Source organism: Micromesistius poutassou (assembly GCF_964030765.1).
Source record: "Micromesistius poutassou genome assembly, chromosome: 4".
Classification (NCBI taxonomy): Eukaryota; Metazoa; Chordata; class Actinopteri; order Gadiformes; family Gadidae; genus Micromesistius; species Micromesistius poutassou.
The window spans coordinates 23,078,976-23,100,433 of record NC_140274.1 but is presented as its reverse complement, the minus strand read 5'-3'; the positions used below and the strand labels follow the sequence as shown (position 1 = coordinate 23,100,433).

Genomic DNA, 21,458 nt, shown 5'->3' with positions numbered 1-21,458 from the left:
GGTGTTGAACAGTGGTAGTGACGAAAACCATTATAATCAGCTCAGTAATTGTATGCAGGTGTGCAAACAAACAATTTGAATCAGTCAGTGCTGAGAGAGGACAAGGTCTTGTACTGCTCCTGACTCCTGATATTTTTATAACTTATTTGGACGCATTTTAGAGCTTGGAGCCAACACAGACTACTGGAAAGACTACAATCAACTTCAACAAACCAAGTGAGTGCAATAACAGCCTATTTTAATAACTTATTTTGATTGGATTAATCACTAATTAAAATACACACACACACACACACACACAAGCTGTAAAACTAATCTCGTTGCTCTCCTTCATAGCTCAAGAAGAAGAAATAGATTCTGAGAGTATCACGATCGACCCATGAAGACGAAGAAACTGCGAACTGTAAGTTAAAACATTTTCTTTTAATGCTTTAATGCTGTGCCCTGCCCTACCCCTTGTAGGCCCCGCCCCCCTCTCTGGCCCTGATCCTTCAGATCTCTCTCTTCTCCCCCCCTCCCCCCCATTCTCATGCCTCTCATTCGCCCCTCATAAGATACTTTTTCTGTCCACTTTCCTACTACATTCCTCAACATTGCATCACATTCCATGTGTGTTGTCCTACTGATAAGGGTGTGGTCTGACTGACCAGAGATGCATGCTAGGGTTCTGCACTGTTTGAGGCCTTCAGTTGTGTAGACGTTCCCCCCCTCAGGGGAACCCAGTGTTTAAGAGGCCGTCGTCACGTCAGTTACATGAACTGGAACGTCCTTCAGGATGGCGACAGGGACTCCCAAGGAGACACACCAGGGGGCGAGATGTGAGGGCTGTCCCTCTCAGCAACTAGAACCCAACCTGGTTCTTGCACCTGAGAACCACGGAGCACGTTCCAACGTTTTCCTCTGTATGCCTTGAAGCCCAAGCCCAGCCCCCCCACCACTGGTCTGACCCACCAGTCCACCCATTCCCACTGGTCTGACCCACCAGCCCCTCCACTACTGGTCTGACCCACCAGCCCCTCCACTACTGGTCTGACCCACCAGCCCCCCCACCACTGGGCTGACCCACCAGCCCCTCCACTACTGGTCTGACCCACCAGCCCCCCACCACTGGTCTGACCCACTAGCCCCCCCCACCACTGGTGGCCCCTTACTTTACAGTAAGTCTGTTACTGTGCGTTCACACCAAAAGACACAATTTTCCCCTGTTTGCTCGCGACCCAGCGAAATCTGTCGCTGTGCTTAATGTGTGCATTGAAACGTGTCACCCCGCGACACGTTTCAATGTGCGGTGTGAACACACAGTTAGAGACCTACAAACCCTCCACTGGTCTCTCACGTTGGAGACTGTAGAGGTTTGTAGGACGATGGAAGTAACATTTGTGGATTCCTTGCAGCCTGTAGATGTCTTTTGATATGTTTAATAGCGCCTGTGCTGGACTGTGCGTATAGCGCTGTAGTGCACTACTCGGCCACTGAAAGCAGTGTTTTTCCAAATTCTGTATTTCTTGCGGATACAGGGTCAGACTGAGCCCAGGTTACTGACCCATATACTTTGGTGAAAATAGCACCAACTAGTGGTGACAATGTTTACCAAAAAATGGGCATGGGTAAATAGGAACACTAACCCTAAAAAAAGGTCGTAGAGCGTGTTCCTTGACCCCAAATTATGTCGGACGTGTTGTGGATTTTGGTCCAGGAAAGGCCGCCGAGACAGGATCGCTTTTAACTCACTTTATTTGGTTAAGGTTGTTGGTCTATTATCTATCGTCTATGAAACAAAAGGAGAGGGATAGTACATAACACGCGCGGAGCGTCTCAAAGCTTAGCATTCAGGATACGCCGCCGAGAGATTCTCATTCTAGGATGGCGGAGTCCGAGTTAAATAAGAAGGTAGAGGTGGGCGTGTTCTGTGGCTTTAAAAGCCCGCCCCCTTTCATCTATAGTTTTCTCATTTCCTCTGTGTCCGTTGCTGCCCCTAGTGTAAATGTTTCGTAACTTTGTCAAATGTGTTCAGTGCTGCCCTCTGGCGATTGTGAGGGGAAATTAACTCTAAACTATGCTTGGTGCTACTGGATATGGCTATGTGAGAGTATTACAGTAAAAATGTATCACTAGGGAATATTACAATTAAAAAATGTCACAATAGTATTGTTTAGATTTAAATGTAATATGCTGTTTTTGCACTGTTTCACTGATGGGTCTTGTGGATTTCTTTTTTAAGCTATTGGGAAAATGTTCTGACTTCTGACACGGACGAGTTGATGATTGGATGCCAAGACGAGGCTTACATGGGTTCATGCTAGTATTTTTTTTTTTTCATGAGTCGTACTCCTGACAGACAAGACAATCTCGTGAACTGTCGAACCTGAGATCTAATGAAAACTAGAGCAAACACTACACACAATGTTAAAATTTCCGAAACCCTACATACATTAAGATCACCTGAGCCATTCAAACCTGTGCATGCGTGAAGGAAATTTGAAATTTTGTCATTTTTGTTATTTTTTGTTGATTTTAATGCATGCTGAAAGTGTATGAATTTTGTGTTATGCAGGCTTGAAGATAATTTTTTAATTTTGATTGTACACTTATGCCGCTCAATTTTTCGTAATGTTGACTTTCAATGCATACTTTAAGTATACTTATAGAATCTTGTGTTATTCATATCTGGAAGTATTTTCACAAAATTTATATTGATAAATATGTGTGCCTTTGTGATTGTGCCTTTATGATTGCATGACATACTGATTGTATTGTATGGTTACTGATTCATTGTTGACTATGTCCTATGTATTCCTTGAAACACACCAAGGTGAATGCCGTCCATATTAGAAGACGCGACAGGTTTTTTCTTCCATTTTCGTTGGAAGTTTTCCGAAATAAGTCGGTTGGTGATGTTGATTGTTCCATGGTAACCAACCCGTGGATTTTTTGCTTTTCTACTCTTCTACTTTATATGGTCGGTAGTGTTCATGGCTTGTAGAAGGGTCATCTGAGATGACCAAGGAGGGAATTGTGACATATTTTAGCCGTAATATCCTCACGTAGCCACAGGGAGCAGCACCGAGCACATATTAGTTAAGAGGTAATATCCTCACATAGTCACAAGGGGGCAGCACTGAGCACATATAGTTAAGAGGTAATATCCACACATAGCCACAGGGAGCAGCACCAAGCATATGCAGTAAAGCTGCAACACTTACACATAGTCAAGAGGGGGCAACAACAGACACACAGATGAAGTGAGCAGGTTTAAACGTTGTAGAAGAAGCCTAAGGAGAATCTCGGTGTATCGTAGATATAAAGCTTAGAGACGCTCCGCCCGTGTTGTATAATACTATTCCTCTCCTTTTGTTTCATAGACAATAGACCAAAACCTTTACCAAATAAAGTGAGTTAAAAGCGATCCTGTCTCTGCTGCCTTTCCTGGATTAAAAAGAACAGAACACATTTCTGACAGTTACACGTCGCAACTAAATCAATTTCAACCGTTGAGATTGGGCTGTTTTTCCAGCCCTAGTGTGCTACTTTTAATCACGCATCGGCTCCGCTATTCTCTTAAAGAGAATACCATTACTACTACTAATACCATTAGTAATACAAATTCAGCTTACTTCAGTTACTTCTACTTCAGCTATTAGTACTATTTCAGCTACTACTACTTCAGCTACTAATACTTCAGCTACTAAAAATAATAATTCAGCTACTACTACTACTACTTTCAGATTCTTCAGATCAATTCATTTTACATTTCTGCATTTTCAGTAGTGATGGGTCGTTCGCGAACGAATCAGTTCGAATGAACGACTCTTTAACAAGAACGAACCGAGAATGAGAACGAGGGAGGAGCCGAGTCTGACCGACTCAGCTGAGAACGTGCATTCTTGTCATTGTTTGAATGAGAACGAGGGAGGAGCCGAGTCTGAACGACTCGGAGAACCGATTCACCGCTACCGGAAACGACTGAACGAACCAACAATTCAAACGATTCTTCTTGGCGAACTGACTGACGCAAACTGATTCAAGCAAACGAATCATGAAATCCATCACTAATTTTCAGCAATGCTTTGCGCTTTTCATTCAGCTGTCAGCATTCACACGCGTTTTCTGCAGGAAATGCATTTTCTAGTTATGTTTGTAAGCGCTGAGACATGATTATAACCTGATCACATCATTTTAATATGTCTGTCGTTATAAATGAAACGCTTTATGGATGGACTAGACCTGTCTGTCGTTATAAATCAAACGTTATACGGATGGACTAGACCTGTCTGTCGTTATACATTAAACGCAATGGATGATGATTAGAGCTGTCTGTCGTTATAAATCAAACGCTATATGGATGGACTAGACCTGTCTGTCGTTATACATCAAACGTTATACGGATGGACTAAAGGGTGAACGTTCAACCAGTCTCGGAGGCCCGCGTCACTGCTGCCCCGGAGTCGGGTGATCTCGCGCTGTGTTCCGGTTGAGACGTGGCTCTGGTCTCGCGCTGTGTTCCGGTTTGAGACGTGGCTCTGGTCTCGCGCTGTTCCGGTGGTTCTCGTGGCTCTGGTCTCGCGCTGTGTTCCGGTGAGACGTGGCTCTGGTCTGGCCGCCATATTGAAGCTCTGTAGCTAACAGTCGCCCAGCAGCTCGGAGTCGTTGACGCGAGATACGAACGCGCAGAGAGCCGCTTAAACCCCCAGGAGCCGAACGTAGAGGACCCCATAGAGTCGCTCCGCAGAGAGACCAACATGGTGAGTGTTCGTCCCCGAGTCGTTCGGTTCCCGGTTCGTTCCTCGTTCTTTGTATCATCATAACATCTGCTACCATGACAGCAGCCCGTCCGTCCGACGGACCTCCCGGTGTCGGGGCTCCTTGTCACACCTCAAGTCCTGCGGGACGACGCTGCTGTGGTGCGGGTTCACAGCGCGGAGGTCCGCTCTGTGGGCACCGGGCTGTGGAGGAGAAGCAGGAGCGGACCGCAGTGTGCCGACGGTGACGACAGACAGGCTGTCTACCTGTCTGCCCTGCTAGCTGTGTGGCTAGGTAGCGCTAGCCGGACGGCTACCTAGCCACACAGCTAGCAGGTCGACAGGTAGCTGCTGGGGGAGCCCGACAGCTCTCCGGTGGTCGGGCCGATGCTCCTCGTCGTGAGCCGACAGTCGGAGCGCCGTGTCTGTTACTCTAACCGTCGGCCTCCTTCGTGTTGACGTTCTCCCCCCTCGGCCATTTAACCCCAGCGAGCTGCTAACCCGTCCCTGCGTTTCCGCGTCAGCTCATCTTCTCCCATTACGAGACGAGTTGTTCCTCAGGCGGCGCACGGAGGACGAAGCAGGTGTCCGGTCGTAGTGTTGTGTGCCGGGGGCTGATGACATCCCTGTGCGGCTGCAGGTGCTGCTGGCCGCGGCGGTGTGCACCAAGGCCGGGAAGGCCATCGTGTCCCGGCAGTTTGTGGAGATGACCCGGACTCGCATCGAGGGTCTCCTGGCTGCCTTCCCCAAGTTGATGAACACCGGGAAGCAGCACACCTTCGTGGAGACGGACAGCGTTCGCTACGTCTACCAGCCGCTGGAGAAGCTCTACATGGTCCTGATCACCACTAAGAACAGCAACATCCTGGAAGACCTGGAGACGCTCAGACTCTTCTCCCGAGTGGTGAGGAACCGTAGACCTGGCCGGGCCGTGTGCCGCGACTCTGGGGAAGTCTTTCTGACCAAAATATAAATTTATTACGTCGTAACAATAATGTCTAATAATGAAAAGACCCGAGGGCGCCTTGTCCCAACGACATCATGTTGACCAAAGGGGTGGGGTCATCCTCGTAGCTGTTCAGAGAGTCTGACGATGTGATAAGATAATGTTAAAATAATAACCAAGTTCATCATATTCTCATATCTACTTTTACGCATCAATACTGATGCAAAATGTACAACATTTAAAGTAACCTGCTAAAGCATACTTCCCAAACTATTACTACTGTTTTATAAATAAATAAATATGTGTTTTGAGCAATTGTATTTTAATTCACAGAAGAAAAGGTGAAATCAACAAGTATTTTCATAGCCAATCACTAGTTACCAAAGTCATGTGCCGCCAAGAAAAACTAAACCATTTCTTTTTATAATGATCCATTAACCAAATATTTATATTGAACAGAAACATTAATCAGCAAATGTTTATTTATTACTTGCTAAAAAATCTATATTATTTGATAAATGTTGTTTTATCCATTTTTTTCCGTTGCTTTAACAGAACACACTAGTGGTGTGAACCCCTTCAGCCGCTCTGAGCAGGTTAGGTTAGGTTGGGTTAGGTTAGGTTGGGTTGGGTTGTGTTCAGGGCAGTTCTGCCACTGGCTAACCGCCAGGCCATTCCTGTTTCCCGGTTTCTTTCTAACTCATCTTTTCTTTATTCCTGGTCTCTAGATCCCAGAGTATTGCCGCGTGCTGGAGGAAAGTGAGATATCAGAGCACTGCTTTGACCTGATCTTTGCCTTTGACGAGATCGTTGCACTGGGCTACAGGGAGAACGTCAACCTGGCCCAGATCCGCACCTTCACAGAGATGGACTCCCACGAGGAGAAGGTCTTCCGTGCAGTCAGAGAGGTGAGACCCCTAGCAGTCAGAGGGGTGAGACCCCTAGCAGTCAGAGGGGTGAGACCCCTAGCAGTCAGAGGGGTGAGACCCCTAGCAGTCAGAGGTGAGACCCCTAGCAGTCAGAGGTGAGACCCCTAGCAGTCAGAGGTGAGACCCCTAGCAGTCAGAGGTGAGACCCCTAGCAGTCAGGGGTTCCTAGCAGTCAGAGGTTCCTAGCAGTCAGAGGGGTGAGACCCCTAGCAGTCAGAGGTGAGACCCCTAGCAGTCAGAGGTGAGACCCCTAGCAGTCAGGGGTTCCTAGCAGTCAGGGGTTCCTAGCAGTCAGGGGTTCCTAGCAGTCAGAGGTTCCTAGCAGTCAGGGGTTCCTAGCAGTCAGAGGCTCCTAGCAGTCAGAGGTTCCTAGCAGTCAGGGGTTCCTAGCAGTCAGAGGTTCCTAGCAGTCAGGGGTGAGACCACTAGCAGTCAGGGGTTCCTAGCAGTCAGAGATATTTTTTAAAACACTCGCACAATGAAACTTGGGCACATGGACAATGATACGGTCCGTGCTGTTGCATATTGGTTGTTTCGTGCACACACTCAATTTAGCCTCACTAGCAACTCTAACAGTGGCTGCCTGGTTAAAATTAAGTTCTTTATAATACACTGAAAAAAAAAAAATATATATATATATATATAACCTATTCAAGGTTCTCTCTCTATCCAAGGGTACTTGACTTCTGTACAGATAATGAGATATAATGTATTTTGATAATGCAAAAGGTTAGGGGGTTCCTTGTACAATATACAGCATTACTTCTATGAGAATCTATTTCATATCTAAGCTAAATTGGTATTGCAACTGAAATATCCCTAACTGAGTCAATATCGAGTTGGAAATTGAATTGAATTTGGACGTTCTTCTCCATGGGACTGACTAGAAACAGCGCTTGGTGGCTTATTTTTGCAAGATCAAATCTGCAGGAAGTGTTTCTGATGGTAATCACTTAAATCTGACTGTGAAAGGCCCACATTAGGGGAACTGGGTGGTTCACCGGTAGAGCGCGTTAAGGCCCACATTAGGGGAACTGGGTGGTTCACCGGTAGAGCGCCTTAAGGCCCACATTAGGGGAACTGGGTGGTTCACCGGTAGAGCGCCTTAAGGCCCACATTAGGGGAACTGGGTGGTTCACCGGTAGAGCGCGTTAAGGCCCACATTAGGGGAACTGGGTGGTTCACCGGTAGAGCGCCTTAAGGCCCACATTAGGGGAACTGGGTGGTTCACCGGTAGAGCGCCTTAAGGCCCACATTAGGGGAACTGGGTGGTTCACCGGTAGAGCGCGTTAAGGCCCACATTAGGGGAACTGGGTGGTTCACCGGTAGAGCGCCTTAAGGCCCACATTAGGGGAACTGGGTGGTTCACCGGTAGAGCGCGTTAAGGCCCACATTAGGGGAACTGGGTGGTTCACCGGTAGAGCGCCTTAAGGCCCACATTAGGGGAACTGGGTGGTTCACCGGTAGAGCGCCTTAAGGCCCACATTAGGGGAACTGGGTGGTTCACCGGTAGAGCGCCTTAAGGCCCACATTAGGGGAACTGGGTGGTTCACCGGTAGAGCGCCTTAAGGCCCACATTAGGGGAACTGGGTGGTTCACCGGTAGAGCGCCTTAAGGCCCACATTAGGGGAACTGGGTGGTTCACCGGTAGAGCGCCTTAAGGCCCACATTAGGGGAACTGGGTGGTTCACCGGTAGAGCGCCTTAAGGCCCACATTAGGGGAACTGGGTGGTTCACCGGTAGAGCGCCTTAAGGCCCACATTAGGGGAACTGGGTGGTTCACCGGTAGAGCGCCTTAAGGCCCACATTAGGGGAACTGGGTGGTTCACCGGTAGAGCGCCTTAAGGCCCACATTAGGGGAACTGGGTGGTTCACCGGTAGAGCGCCTTAAGGCCCACATTAGGGGAACTGGGTGGTTCACCGGTAGAGCGCCTTAAGGCCCACATTAGGGGAACTGGGTGGTTCACCGGTAGAGCGCGTTAAGGCCCACATTAGGGGAACTGGGTGGTTCACCGGTAGAGCGCCTTAAGGCCCACATTAGGGGAACTGGGTGGTTCACCGGTAGAGCGCGTTAAGGCCCACATTAGGGGAACTGGGTGGTTCACCGGTAGAGCGCCTTAAGGCCCACATTAGGGGAACTGGGTGGTTCACCGGTAGAGCGCGTTAAGGCCCACATTAGGGGAACTGGGTGGTTCACCGGTAGAGCGCCTTAAGGCCCACATTAGGGGAACTGGGTGGTTCACCGGTAGAGCGCCTTAAGGCCCACATTAGGGGAACTGGGTGGTTCACCGGTAGAGCGCGTACCGTTAAGGCCCACATTAGGGGAACTGGGTGGTTCACCGGTAGAGCGCCTTAAGGCCCACATTAGGGGAACTGGGTGGTTCACCGGTAGAGCGCCTTAAGGCCCACATTAGGGGAACTGGGTGGTTCACCGGTAGAGCGCCTTAAGGCCCACATTAGGGGAACTGGGTGGTTCACCGGTAGAGCGCGTACCGTTAAGGCCCACATTAGGGGAACTGGGTGGTTCACCGGTAGAGCGCCTTAAGGCCCACATTAGGGGAACTGGGTGGTTCACCGGTAGAGCGCCTTAAGGCCCACATTAGGGGAACTGGGTGGTTCACCGGTAGAGCGCCTTAAGGCCCACATTAGGGGAACTGGGTGGTTCACCGGTAGAGCGCCTTAAGGCCCACATTAGGGGAACTGGGTGGTTCACCGGGTAGAGCGAGTACCGTTAAGGCCCAGTTCTTATTGCAGCGACTCGGGTTCCATTCCTGCCCGTGGTCCTTTCCTGCATGTCTTCTGCTCTCTCCCATCCCTTACTGTCTTACTCTACTCTTAAAAAGAAATGCCCACGTTAGACAGACACGCCCTGAAGGCCATTGTAAGTTGTTGTCAATAGGCCTGTTGACCGCTGCTCCCCACAGACCCAGGAGAGAGAAGCCAAGGCAGAGATGAGGAGGAAGGCCAAGGAGCTGCAGCAGGCCAGGAGAGACGCCGAGCGCTCGGGCAAGAAGGTGCCGGCATTCGGCGGCTTCGGCAGCAGCGGTATGACCAGCATCTCCTCGGGGTCCATCATCACGGACACCATCATGGAGCCAGAGAAGCCCAAGATGGTCGCTGCTCCGGCCAGGTACAGCGCTCACACTCGCTGTCTCCGGGGACTCCCCATTAAAGTGTATATTACTATGTTATTTTATTTTAGATATTAGGTTTATTGTTATGGCGTAAATGTCAACATGTTTTTTTTAAATATTATATTTACATTCCTGAGCTGCTTGTGATTATGTGGATACATTTAGTGTCTTTTCCACATTTGTCCTGGGACATGCCTTGTGGTTGGTAATGGTCATAAGATATTAGGTATATAGGGATATTGGGCTATTAAGCAGGGCTTGTTTTTGCAGACCCAGCGGCCCCAGCAAAGCCCTGAAGCTCGGTGCCAGAGGGAAGGAGGTGGATAACTTTGTGGACAAGCTCAAGTCGGAGGGGGAGACCATTATGCCTTCTGGTGGGAAGAGGGGCTCGGATGCATCCAAGATCCTGCCCCCACCGGCCAACGTAGAGGGGTAAGTCGAGCCACGTCACAGCCTCTGATGACTGAATTAAATGTTGTTACCAATACAAGGACTTCAATCGCTGAATGAAACCCGTTGTTGATATGAAGAATGAAAGTGCTTCAGAGGAGACCTCATTGAGCACGTGTTGTGATGACACACTTTGAGAGTGGAGGAGATGCTGATGGTGTGCGTTTATCAGTGTGCACCTGAGGGTGGAGGAGAAGATCTCCCTGACGTGTGGCCGTGACGGAGGCCTCCAGAACATGGAGGTCTTGGGCATGATCACGCTGCGCGTCTCGGACGACAAGAGTGGCCGCATTCGCCTGATGATCATCAACAACGACAACAAAGGGCTGCAGCTTCAGGTACTGGTCCAGTACTGGTTAATGCTCCTGGTTCCTTGCCCCTTTTGGTAGGACTGATGGTTCTTGGCCACTGGGCTGTAGGGATGTGATGGTATTGTTTCAATGGTTTCTAAAGTAGCTTTTAGCTGCATGCTGCTTCAGAAATGTCAACATTTTCTTTCTTTTCTGATTATGAAATTATGAAGTGAATACTTTTTCTTGATTATATGTTATACCTGATATAGGCATTATTTAAGACAATGCTTTTGCATTTCTCGTTATTTAACAATGAACTAAATAATCAAAGGATTACCACACTATGAGCAAAACAATGGTAATGTCCATCACGGTAAGAGAAGCTTTAGTGGACCTCAGCTGTTTCTCTCCTCGTGTTAAGACACATCCCAACGTGGACAAGAAGCTGTTCACGGCCGAGTCGCTGATCGGGCTGAAGAACCCCGAGAAGTCGTTCCCCCTGAACAACGACGTGGGCGTGCTGAAGTGGAGGCTACAGACCACGGACGAGGCCCTCATCCCCCTGACCAGTGAGTCTCCAGCACCACACCAGCACCACACATTCAGCCTGACCAGTGAGTCTCCAGCACCACTTCTGTTCACTGTAGTGTACTGTTCACTCTAACCGCTTCAGTTAGAGTGAACAGTAAATCATTAACAGAACTGGTATTAATAAGTTAAGTAATAAGTTAGCGGCAGCGAACGTTATGGATATGATCATAATACTCAAAGGACCATGATGCTGTGATGTAGCACCTATCACAGACACACATACGTACATACGTTCATGGTTTTAAGGATTTATCCACAAAATTATATACGTATTAACAAAATAAGTCTGGCAAAATTTTATAAATGAGGATGTATAGTAAAAGAGAGTTAAATTGTACATATGACACCAGACTGCTTGTACAGTCAACTCTCTCAGGTTCTCATGGGTCCTAGCGGGTGGTGGACTGGGTCCTAGCGGGTGGTGGACTGGGTCCTAGCGGGTGGTGGTCTGGGTCCTAGCGGGTGGTGGTCCTAGCGGGTGGTGGTCTGGGTCCTAGCGGGTGGTGGTCTGGGTCCTAGCGGGTGGTGGTCTGGGTCCTAGCGGGTGGTGGTCCTAGCGGGTGGTGGTCTGGGTCCTAGCGGGTGGTGGTCTGGGTCCTAGCGGGTGGTGGTCTGGGTCCTAGCGGGTGGTGGTCCTAGCGGGTGGTGGTCTGGGTCCTAGCGGGTGGTGGTCTGGGTCCTAGCGGGTGGTGGTCCTAGCGGGTGGTGGTCTGGGTCCTAGCGGGTGGTGGTCTGGGTCCTAGCGGGTGGTGGTCTGGGTCCTAGCGGGTGGTGGTCTGGGTCCTAGCGGGTGGTGGACTGGGTCCTAGCGGGTGGTGGTCTGGGTCCTAGCGGGTGGTGGTCCTAGCGGGTGGTGGTCCTAGCGGGTGGTGGTCTGGGTCCTAGCGGGTGGTGGTCTGGGTCCTTGCGGGTGGTGGTCTGGGTCCTAGCGGGTGGTGGTCCTAGCGGGTGGTGGTCTGGGTCCTAGCGGGTGGTGGTCTGGGTCCTAGCGGGTGGTGGTCTGGGTCCTAGCGGGTGGTGGTCCTAGCGGGTGGTGGTCTGGGTCCTAGCGGGTGGTGGTCTGGGTCCTAGCGGGTGGTGGTCTGGGTCCTAGCGGGTGGTGGTCTGGGTCCTAGCGGGTGGTGGTCTGGGTCCTAGCGGGTGGTGGTCTGGGTCCTAGCGGGTGGTGGACTGGGTCCTAGCGGGTGGTGGTCTGGGTCCTAGCGGGTGGTGGTCCTAGCGGGTGGTGGTCCTAGCGGGTGGTGGTCTGGGTCCTAGCGGGTGGTGGTCTGGGTCCTTGCGGGTGGTGGTCTGGGTCCTAGCGGGTGGTGGTCCTAGCGGGTGGTGGTCTGGGTCCTAGCGGGTGGTGGTCCTAGCGGGTGGTGGTCTGGGTCCTAGCGGGTGGTGGTCTGGGTCCTAGCGGGTGGTGGTCCTAGCGGGTGGTGGTCTGGGTCCTAGCGGGTGGTGGTCTGGGTCCTAGCGGGTGGTGGTCCTAGCGGGTGGTGGTCTGGGTCCTAGCGGGTGGTGGTCTGGGTCCTAGCGGGTGGTGGTCTGGGTCCTAGCGGGTGGTGGTCTGGGTCCTAGCGGGTGGTGGTCCTAGCGGGTGGTGGTCCTAGCGGGTGGTGGTCTGGGTCCTAGCGGGTGGTGGTCCTAGCGGGTGGTGGTCTGGGTCCTAGCGGGTGGTGGTCCTAGCGGGTGGTGGTCTGGGTCCTAGCGGGTGGTGGTCTGGGTCCTAGCGGGTGGTGGTCTGGGTCCTAGCGGGTGGTGGTCTGGGTCCTAGCGGGTGGTGGTCTGGGTCCTAGCGGGTGGTGGTCCTAGCGGGTGGTGGTCCTAGCGGGTGGTGGTCTGGGTCCTAGCGGGTGGTGGTCCTAGCGGGTGGTGGTCTGGGTCCTAGCGGGTGGTGGTCTGGGTCCTAGCGGGTGGTGGTCCTAGCGGGTGGTGGACTGGGTCCTAGCGGGTGGTGGTCTGGGTCCTAACGGTCTCGTCTTCAACAGTTAACTGCTGGCCTTCAGAGAGTGGCACCGGCTGTGACGTCAACATCGAGTACGAGCTGCAGGAGGAGACCCTGGAGCTGAACGACGTGGTCATCACCATCCCCGTCCCGTGAGTACGCCTCCCGCTGGGCTCCATAGAGCCGAGTACACTATGAAGGATCATCTATAGTGGTAAACTACCATCATGGACCTATAATTATCACTGTTATATGTATTGATCATAGTGGTAAACTACCAGCATGGACCTATAATTATCACTGTTATATGTATTGATCATAGTGGTAAACTACCATCATGGACCTATAATTATCACTGTTATATGTATTGATCATAGTGGTAAACTACCATCATGGACCTATAATTATCACTGTTATATGTATTGATCATAGTGGTAAACTACCATCATGGACCTATAATTATCACTGTTATATGTATTGATCATAGTGGTAAACTACCATCATGGACCTATAATTATCACTGTTATATGTATTGATCATAGTGGTAAACTACCATCATGGACCTATAATTATCACTGTTATATGTATTGATCATAGTGGTAAACTACCATCATGGACCTATAATTATCACTGTTATATGTATTGATCATAGTGGTAAACTACCATCATGGACCTATAATTATCACTGTTATATGTATTGATCATAGTGGTAAACTACCATCATGGACCTATAATTATCACTGTTATATGTATTGATAATAGTGGTAAACTACCATCATGGACCTATAATTATCACTATCTGTTATATGTATTGATCATAGTGGTAAACTACCAGCATGGACCTATAATTATCACTATCTGTTATATGTATTGATCATAGTGGTAAACTACCAGCATGGACCTATAATTATCACTATCTGTTATATGTATTGATCATAGTGGTAAACTACCAGCATGGACCTATAATTATCACTATCTGTTATATGTATTGATCACTGTGGTTTCTTTGACTTGAGAAACACTAAAAATGAATACTAATGTTTTATAAAGAAAGCTATCTTAGAAGCCACGCAACAGATAGCCACGGTTACATACAGTAATGTTCTTATGATGGGAGAAAGGAGCAGAAATATAGTATAGAGACATTGCATTGTACACACAGGATTAGCAGTCCCAATGATTGGGATGAGGACTTTGTTTTAATGATTGATACAGTTGATAGGAGGCTGACTGTTCCCCAGAAAACTAATAAGCATCTGATTGACAAACATTATGAATCATCATTGGTGTTTTTTCATATCGCAACAGTTTAGTCTGTATGTATATTTCACGTTTATTTCATTAATACACAGGATCAGATCCAGATGTTATAATCCCTTGTGCCAAAATCCAAGGAAAACACATTCACAAGCCCCTGCCCAAACCAACCTTATAAGCACGCTGGCCACTAAGCTACCAACCAATGGTGAAAAACACAAGACAAATGGCCCAACTAACAGCAGTATGCAGTTTAAACCTTAACACCATTCCATAATACCGGTTAATAGATCTTTCCCCTAGGCGTTCAAATAATGTTTTACACTTTAACCAGTTCGATTTTAGTCAACTAAAATCAAAATGATATTTAGTCGACTATACAATACATTAAAAAAGTAATAAATGAGCGTTTAGTAGCTTATTTTTCAAAAAACTCCCCGGAGTATAACCCTGGAACCCCCTAGTGGGTCTGTGTTTTCTTTGGCTCACGCATCATTCTCACCTTTTTCACCCCAAACCAGTTTGCATGCCTGAGTGTAACATGGGGTGTTCCTGTAACACGGGGTGTTCCTGTAACAGGGGGTGTTCCTGTAACACGGGGTGTTCCTGTAACACGGGGTGTTCCTGTAACACGGGGTGTTCCTGTAACACGGGGTGTTCCTGTAACACGGGGTGTTCCTGTAACACGGCGTGTTCCTGTAACACGGCGTGTTCCTGTAACACGGGGTGTTCCTGTAACACGGGGTGTTCCTGTAACACGGGGTGTTCCTGTAACACGGGGTGTTCCTGTAACACGGGGTGTTCCTGTAACACGGCGTGTTCCTGTAACACGGGGTGTTCCTGTAACACGGGGTGTTCCTGTAACACGGGGTGTTCCTGTAACACGGGGTGTTCCTGTAACACGGGGTGTTCCTGTAACACGGGGTGTTCCTGTAACAGGGGGTGTTCCTGTAACACGGCGTGTAACACGGCGTGTAACACGGCGTGTTCCTGTAACACGGCGTGTTCCTGTAACAGGGGGTGTTCCTGTAACACGGCGTGTTCCTGTAACACGGGGTGTTCCTGTAACACGGCGTGTTCCTGTAACAGGGGGTGTTCCTGTAACACGGGGTGTTCCTGTAACACGGGGTGTTCCTGTAACAGGGGGTGTTCCTGTAACACGGCGTGTTCCTGTAACACGGCGTGTTCCTGTAACACGGGGTGTTCCTGTAACACGGGGTGTTCCTGTAACACGGCGTGTTACTGTAACACGGCGTGTTACTGTAACACGGCGTGTTACTGTAACACGGGGTGTTCCTGTAACACGGCGTGTTCCTGTAACAGGGGGTGTTCCTGTAACACGGGGTGTTCCTGTAACACGGGGTGTTCCTGTAACAGGGGGTGTTCCTGTAACACGGCGTGTTCCTGTAACACGGGGTGTTCCTGTAACACGGGGTGTTCCTGTAACACGGCGTGTAACACGGCGTGTTCCTGTAACACGGCGTGTTCCTGTAACACGGGGTGTTCCTGTAACACGGCGTGTAACACGGGGTGTTCCTGTAACACGGCGTGTTCCTGTAACACGGGGTGTTCCTGTAACACGGCGTGTTCCTGTAACACGGCGTGTTCCTGTAACACGGCGTGTTCCTGTAACACGGCGTGTTCCTGTAACACGGCGTGTTCCTGTAACACGGGGTGTTCCTGTAACACGGCGTGTTCCTGTAACACGGCGTGTTCCTGTAACACGGGGTGTTCCTGTAACACGGGGTGTTCCTGTAACACGGGGTGTTCCTGTAACACGGCGTGTAACACGGGGTGTTCCTGTAACACGGCGTGTTCCTGTAACACGGGGTGTTCCTGTAACACGGGGTGTTACAGGAACACGGCGTGTTCCTGTAACACGGGGTGTTCCTGTAACACGGCGTGTTCCTGTAACACGGCGTGTTCCTGTAACACGGGGTGTTCCTGTAACACGGGGTGTTCCTGTAACACGGCGTGTTCCTGTAACACGGCGTGTTCCTGTAACACGGCGTGTTCCTGTAACACGGCGTGTTCCTGTAACACGGCGTGTTCCTGTAACACGGCGTGTTCCTGTAACACGGGGTGTTACTGTAACACGGGGTGTTCCTGTAACACGGCGTGTTCCTGTAACACGGCGTGTTCCTGTAACACGGCGTGTTCCTGTAACAGGGGGTGTTCCTGTAACACGGGGTGTTCCTGTAACAGGGGGTGTTCCTGTAACACGGCGTGTTCCTGTAACACGGCGTGTTCCTGTAACACGGGGTGTTCCTGTAACACGGGGTGTTCCTGTAACACGGCGTGTTCCTGTAACACGGGGTGTTCCTGTAACACGGGGTGTTCCTGTAACACGGGGTGTTCCTGTAACACGGCGTGTTCCTGTAACACGGCGTGTTCCTGTAACACGGCGTGTTCCTGTAACACGGGGTGTTCCTGTAACACGGCGTGTTCCTGTAACACGGGGTGTTCCTGTAACACGGGGTGTTCCTGTAACACGGCGTGTTCCTGTAACACGGCGTGTTCCTGTAACACGGCGTGTTCCTGTAACACGGGGTGTTCCTGTAACACGGCGTGTTCCTGTAACACGGCGTGTTCCTGTAACACGGGGTGTTCCTGTAACACGGCGTGTTCCTGTAACACGGCGTGTTCCTGTAACACGGCGTGTTCCTGTAACACGGCGTGTTCCTGTAACACGGCGTGTTCCTGTAACACGGGGTGTTCCTGTAACACGGCGTGTTCCTGTAACACGGCGTGTTCCTGTAACACGGCGTGTTCCTGTAACACGGCGTGTTCCTGTAACACGGGGTGTTCCTGTAACACGGCGTGTTCCTGTAACACGGCGTGTTCCTGTAACACGGCGTGTTCCTGTAACACGGGGTGTTCCTGTAACACGGCGTGTTCCTGTAACACGGCGTGTTCCTGTAACAGGGTCTAGTCTTCAGGGGGAGTCCCTCCCTCTCTCCCCTCATGCGTTCCCATGTCCCGCGCTCTGAATGGAGTCCAGTGTTTTGTTTTTGGGAGCCTGGGGGGGGTGTGCTGAAGTCCAAAAGACATATATTATCTTTATGTACACTGATCCAATTGACTTTTCACCAACATTTTTATGAAAGCGGAAAATGTCGACATTGCTCAATTGATGATAAAGAAAGTGTGCGGTCTAGAACACACGGGCCTGGTTCACCTTCTGGGGCCGTGGTGGAGCTTCACCTCTGAGCCGCTGGGTCACAGCTGCCTTCTCAAAGCTGGGTTTGTTTCTGCGGTGCGCTCCCAGGTCCGGCGTCGGCGCCCCGGTGATCGGGGACCTGGACGGGGAGTACAAGCACGACAGCAGACGGAACCTCCTGGAGTGGTGTCTGCCCGTCATCGACGCCAACAACAAGAGCGGGAGCCTGGAGTTCAGCATCGCCGGGCAGCCCAATGACTTCTTCCCCGTCAACGTGTCCTTCGTGTCCAAGCGCAGCTACTGTGACATCCAGGTCAGTGTGGACGGCATCCCACAGTTTTTTTACATTATTTTAAATATTTTTTCTCTGCATGATTTACAGACAGTTGTGTTCCTTTTTTAATTTGAGACTTGTAACATTTGTTCTCATCATTGTCATATTTATGATGCAAATTGAGGGAGCAAAAGCAGCATCGGCTCCAAATATCGGCTCAAGAAAATCGCTATCGGTCATCGTCTAAAGGGCTGATTAGGGTCCCACGTTGACGCAACCCAAGGGGGCTACGGACCCCTGACGTCCTTGCGGACCCTCCTTGTGTCCACCGCCAGGGCCTGACGTGCGCCTCCCAAAGATTGTAACCTTTCGTTGACGCGACGCAGCCGCAAGGGCTGCGATTGGTCCGCTCACTAAAACCCCACACAACTGCGTCGATCGTATCGGCCCTAAAAAATCGGTATGGGTCGATCCCTACTAGAGACCAGATCCAGTGGCTGCTCTCGGGCTGGGTGAGCACCACGCCGTAGCCAGTGGCCAATAGGAACCACGCTCTACGGAGTCGTCAGCGGCAGCGCTGAAGATGGCTGGCGGTCCCTGCTAGTGATGGCTCGTTCTCCAACGAATCAGTTTGAACGAACGACTCTTTAACATGAACGAACCGACCCGATTCCCCGTTTCAGTTTGTATCGTTCGTTCTCCGAGACTCGACTCCCAGCTCCACCCACTAGTCGCCGAGTCGCCGTTCGTTCACTGAGTTTAGCGGTGGAGACTCGAGGACTGAGACGTCACGAGAGCCAGCCGGGCAACAACATCCCGATCCCGAACATGAAGCGCTCCTCAGCTAAAAGGAACTTAGTTAATGTTGTGTTGATTGATGACCGTTTGCACCACTTTACGATCGTGATTCGTTTGAACGAGAACATGGGAGGAGCCGAGTCTGACCGACTCAGTGACTGAGAACCGTGATTCACCGCTACCGGAAATGCGAACGAACGAACAACTCTTCTTGGCGAACTGACCGACGCAAAATGATTCATTCAAACGAATCGTGAAATCCACCACTAGTCCCTGCTGCGTCGAGTGACTGGTGACCGTCTTGATGTGGTGGTGCAGCCTCATGATGAAGGCTCTGACCTCCCCCTCTTCTGTCCCTCCTGCTGCAGGTGGCCAAAGTGACACACGTGGACGGGGACAACTCCGCCCGCTTCTCCTCTGAAACCTCCTTTGTGGTCGATAAATACGAAATCCTGTAAGAAAATGTAGATAAGATTTACAGTTTAAGAAAAGCGTGAAAAGCAAAACAAATTTACAACACCAACAACAAAATTAAGTAGGGAGATCCGTGGAGGAATCCATATGTTGGCCCTGTGTACCGTTTCCAGAGACTACATCTACAGGCAGCTGCAGCCTCCTCCCCACCCTCCCCGGTGTGGGGCCACTGATGATGTATTTATATGTTTGTATCAGAGAATATCATCTATATATAAAGAGTTAAAATTGAACTGGTAATTCAAGTGATGAGTAATAATGATGCAGACAGATGATAAAACAAATGCTGTTTCCACAGAACGACTCGGTAAAGGTGGGCTTAAGGGATGAGGTCTGGGGGTGTGGTTCCACAGCGGTGGGGGGGGGGCATGCGGAGGTAGTACAGGAGGTTGGCTTGGAGCCAGCCCACCCCATTAAATGTAAAAATAAACTTGCCTATCTCCTTTTTTATTTCCTTATTTTTGTGCACTCATCTTGAGATGCCGAGCGCTGGAGGTTCAGACCGCAGACATCAGGCTTCCTCGCGTTTTCTTCTCTCCTGGTATGCATAGCGCCACGTTGCAATGGTTGCTGGGTAATGTAGATCTTGAAGGTTTGAGCTTATATTGTTTTTTTGTAAGCTCAGAATTGTAGACGTGTCAATCATGATCTGCCTGTCAGTCACAATGCTATGTTCTCCTCTTGCTGTTTGGATCGTTGTATAAAGAAATGATTTGTTTGGTTTGGAAAAGCTTCCTGGCCCCGTTCGGTCAATGGCTTTGGAGCAGTAGTATATTTTGTAGCTGGTAAATCTACTAGCAGCAAGTGGTTGATAACGTTCTATCTACCATCTGAATATTCCATCAGCAATACTGTCGCAATGGCTTCTTTTTGTTATTGTAACTTGGCTACTTTTCAGTTTCCCTGTACGGATTGTTGATGTATAGTTCTCAGCTAATCAGAAAAGGTAAATGATTTAAAGAAAATGAGCATTTGAGGCATAAAGGGATTCTTGCCGCACGTCAAATGTTGGAACTACCGGGCAACGTGTTTTAAATGTTGCTGAGGTTTGTCAACCACCGAACAGCCTCTTCACAACACAACAGCTTGTCAGCGCTCCCTTATGTAGGGATGTCTTTAGGTGGTCAGAGCTCCCTAATGTGTATCCTACATGGCCCGCCATTCAGCCTTTCACCAAGATTCTTTCCCGGTCCACACGAGTGAAGCAGAAGGTCCAGGGGCCCAGTCCACCCTAGATCCGGAGGCTGGGGGGGGGGGGGGGGGGTAGGGAACTCTGCATGTACACCTCAGATCTCGAAGGGACTCCTCTAGGTCCTCATCTTCAGATATTCTTTGTTTCCGATTGTCTTCATTATTTCAAACACGATTCTGATTTCATGTTTAATATTTTCTGTTTCTATTTTAAATATTTTTCTTTACTCCCCGAATTTCAATTTAGCAATGGTTGCGGGGTTGAAGAAAACTGGAGTGAGCATTTTAACTATGACAGTTATAAAGGGGAATCTTAACATTCCAGTGTACAATTAGAAAATGACAAGAATGAATCTTTAACAAAATAAAAAATGTATTATTAAAAATGCAAGTCTTGTTTACTCATTCTGCTTTAACATCTCTTCAATTATGGGCAGTTTTTAACCAGTTCACCCTCAACTCAAGGTCCAGCAAATATACGGATGGAAGTTTATATTTAAGTCCATCTATCTATCCATCTATCTCTATCTCTCTATTATAGTTAAAGTTGACTTCTGTGTGTATAATTGTCATGCTCGTGAGCGCCCCCCCAGTGGGTACTGCACTCACCAGAGTAGTTGCCGGATGGCTATCCAGAGCTATCCTCTAGCTCTTGCTTGCTGATGAGCTTGATAAAAAAAAAAAGTTTACAATTTTGCTTAATTTAAGTGATAGTTGCGGTCAGGATTTTTTGCTTATATTGCCTAACTTTTTGTGTTGCTGTAGAAGCACTGGAAAGGGTGGACCCCATAATGGTGGTAGTGTTAGGTGGACCCCGAATAGTTGTGTGTGTGTGTGTGTGTGTCCGCACAAGGAAGAGAAAAACAAGATAAGAGTCGAATGAATCCCTCCTGATTAAGTCCTAGAAGAGGAGGCATGAGCAGGTCTTTAGAAGTTCTATATGTCTATCAAAACGTGTGGACCGGCGGAGCTATTGAAGGGTTCAATCCCCTTGTGGGACTCAACAGATGGCTCAGAGCCGGGGGAGATTTAACAACACCCTTATTTGGAGTTTCAAAGGGGGTGGGGGAGGAAGGGGGGTGTTGAGTGGGGGAGGTGGGTTAGCCCGGGGGGAGGGGGGTTACCCAGGAGGAGCAGGGGGGGGGGGGGGGGGGGGGGGTCAGTCAGTAGCGGCCCCCTCGTAAAGTGGGGGCGTGTCCACTTAACGGATGAATGAGCAGCCAGATAAGCTCTGAGCCCGGCTGGCTTTGGAAATGAAAGAGAACAGTCCGGCAGGACGGAGGACTCCAGGG

General features: G+C 49.6%; 1 protein-coding gene across 1 annotated transcript; it reads left to right on the top strand.

Moving 5' to 3' along the window:
* Positions 1-4,582: 4,582 nt before the first annotated feature.
* arcn1b (archain 1b) lies at positions 4,583-20,549 on the top strand. The gene is made up of 10 exons (XM_084466955.1): positions 4,583-4,742; positions 5,380-5,643; positions 6,414-6,593; positions 9,539-9,744; positions 10,019-10,180; positions 10,371-10,536; positions 10,913-11,060; positions 13,056-13,164; positions 17,538-17,742; positions 18,870-20,549. Exons 1-10 carry the CDS (start codon positions 4,740-4,742, stop codon positions 18,957-18,959), a joined length of 1,533 nt encoding a protein of 510 aa, XP_084323081.1. The 5' UTR covers positions 4,583-4,739; the 3' UTR covers positions 18,960-20,549.
* Positions 20,550-21,458: the final 909 nt, after the last annotated feature.

Coding starts and splice junctions, on each gene's coding strand:
- arcn1b (XM_084466955.1), top strand. Junction 10,181..10,370: donor CCACCGGCCAACGTAGAGGG/GTAAGTCGAGCC, acceptor TGCGTTTATCAG/TGTGCACCTGAGGGTGGAGG. Junction 13,165..17,537: donor GTCATCACCATCCCCGTCCC/GTGAGTACGCCT, acceptor GTGCGCTCCCAG/GTCCGGCGTCGGCGCCCCGG.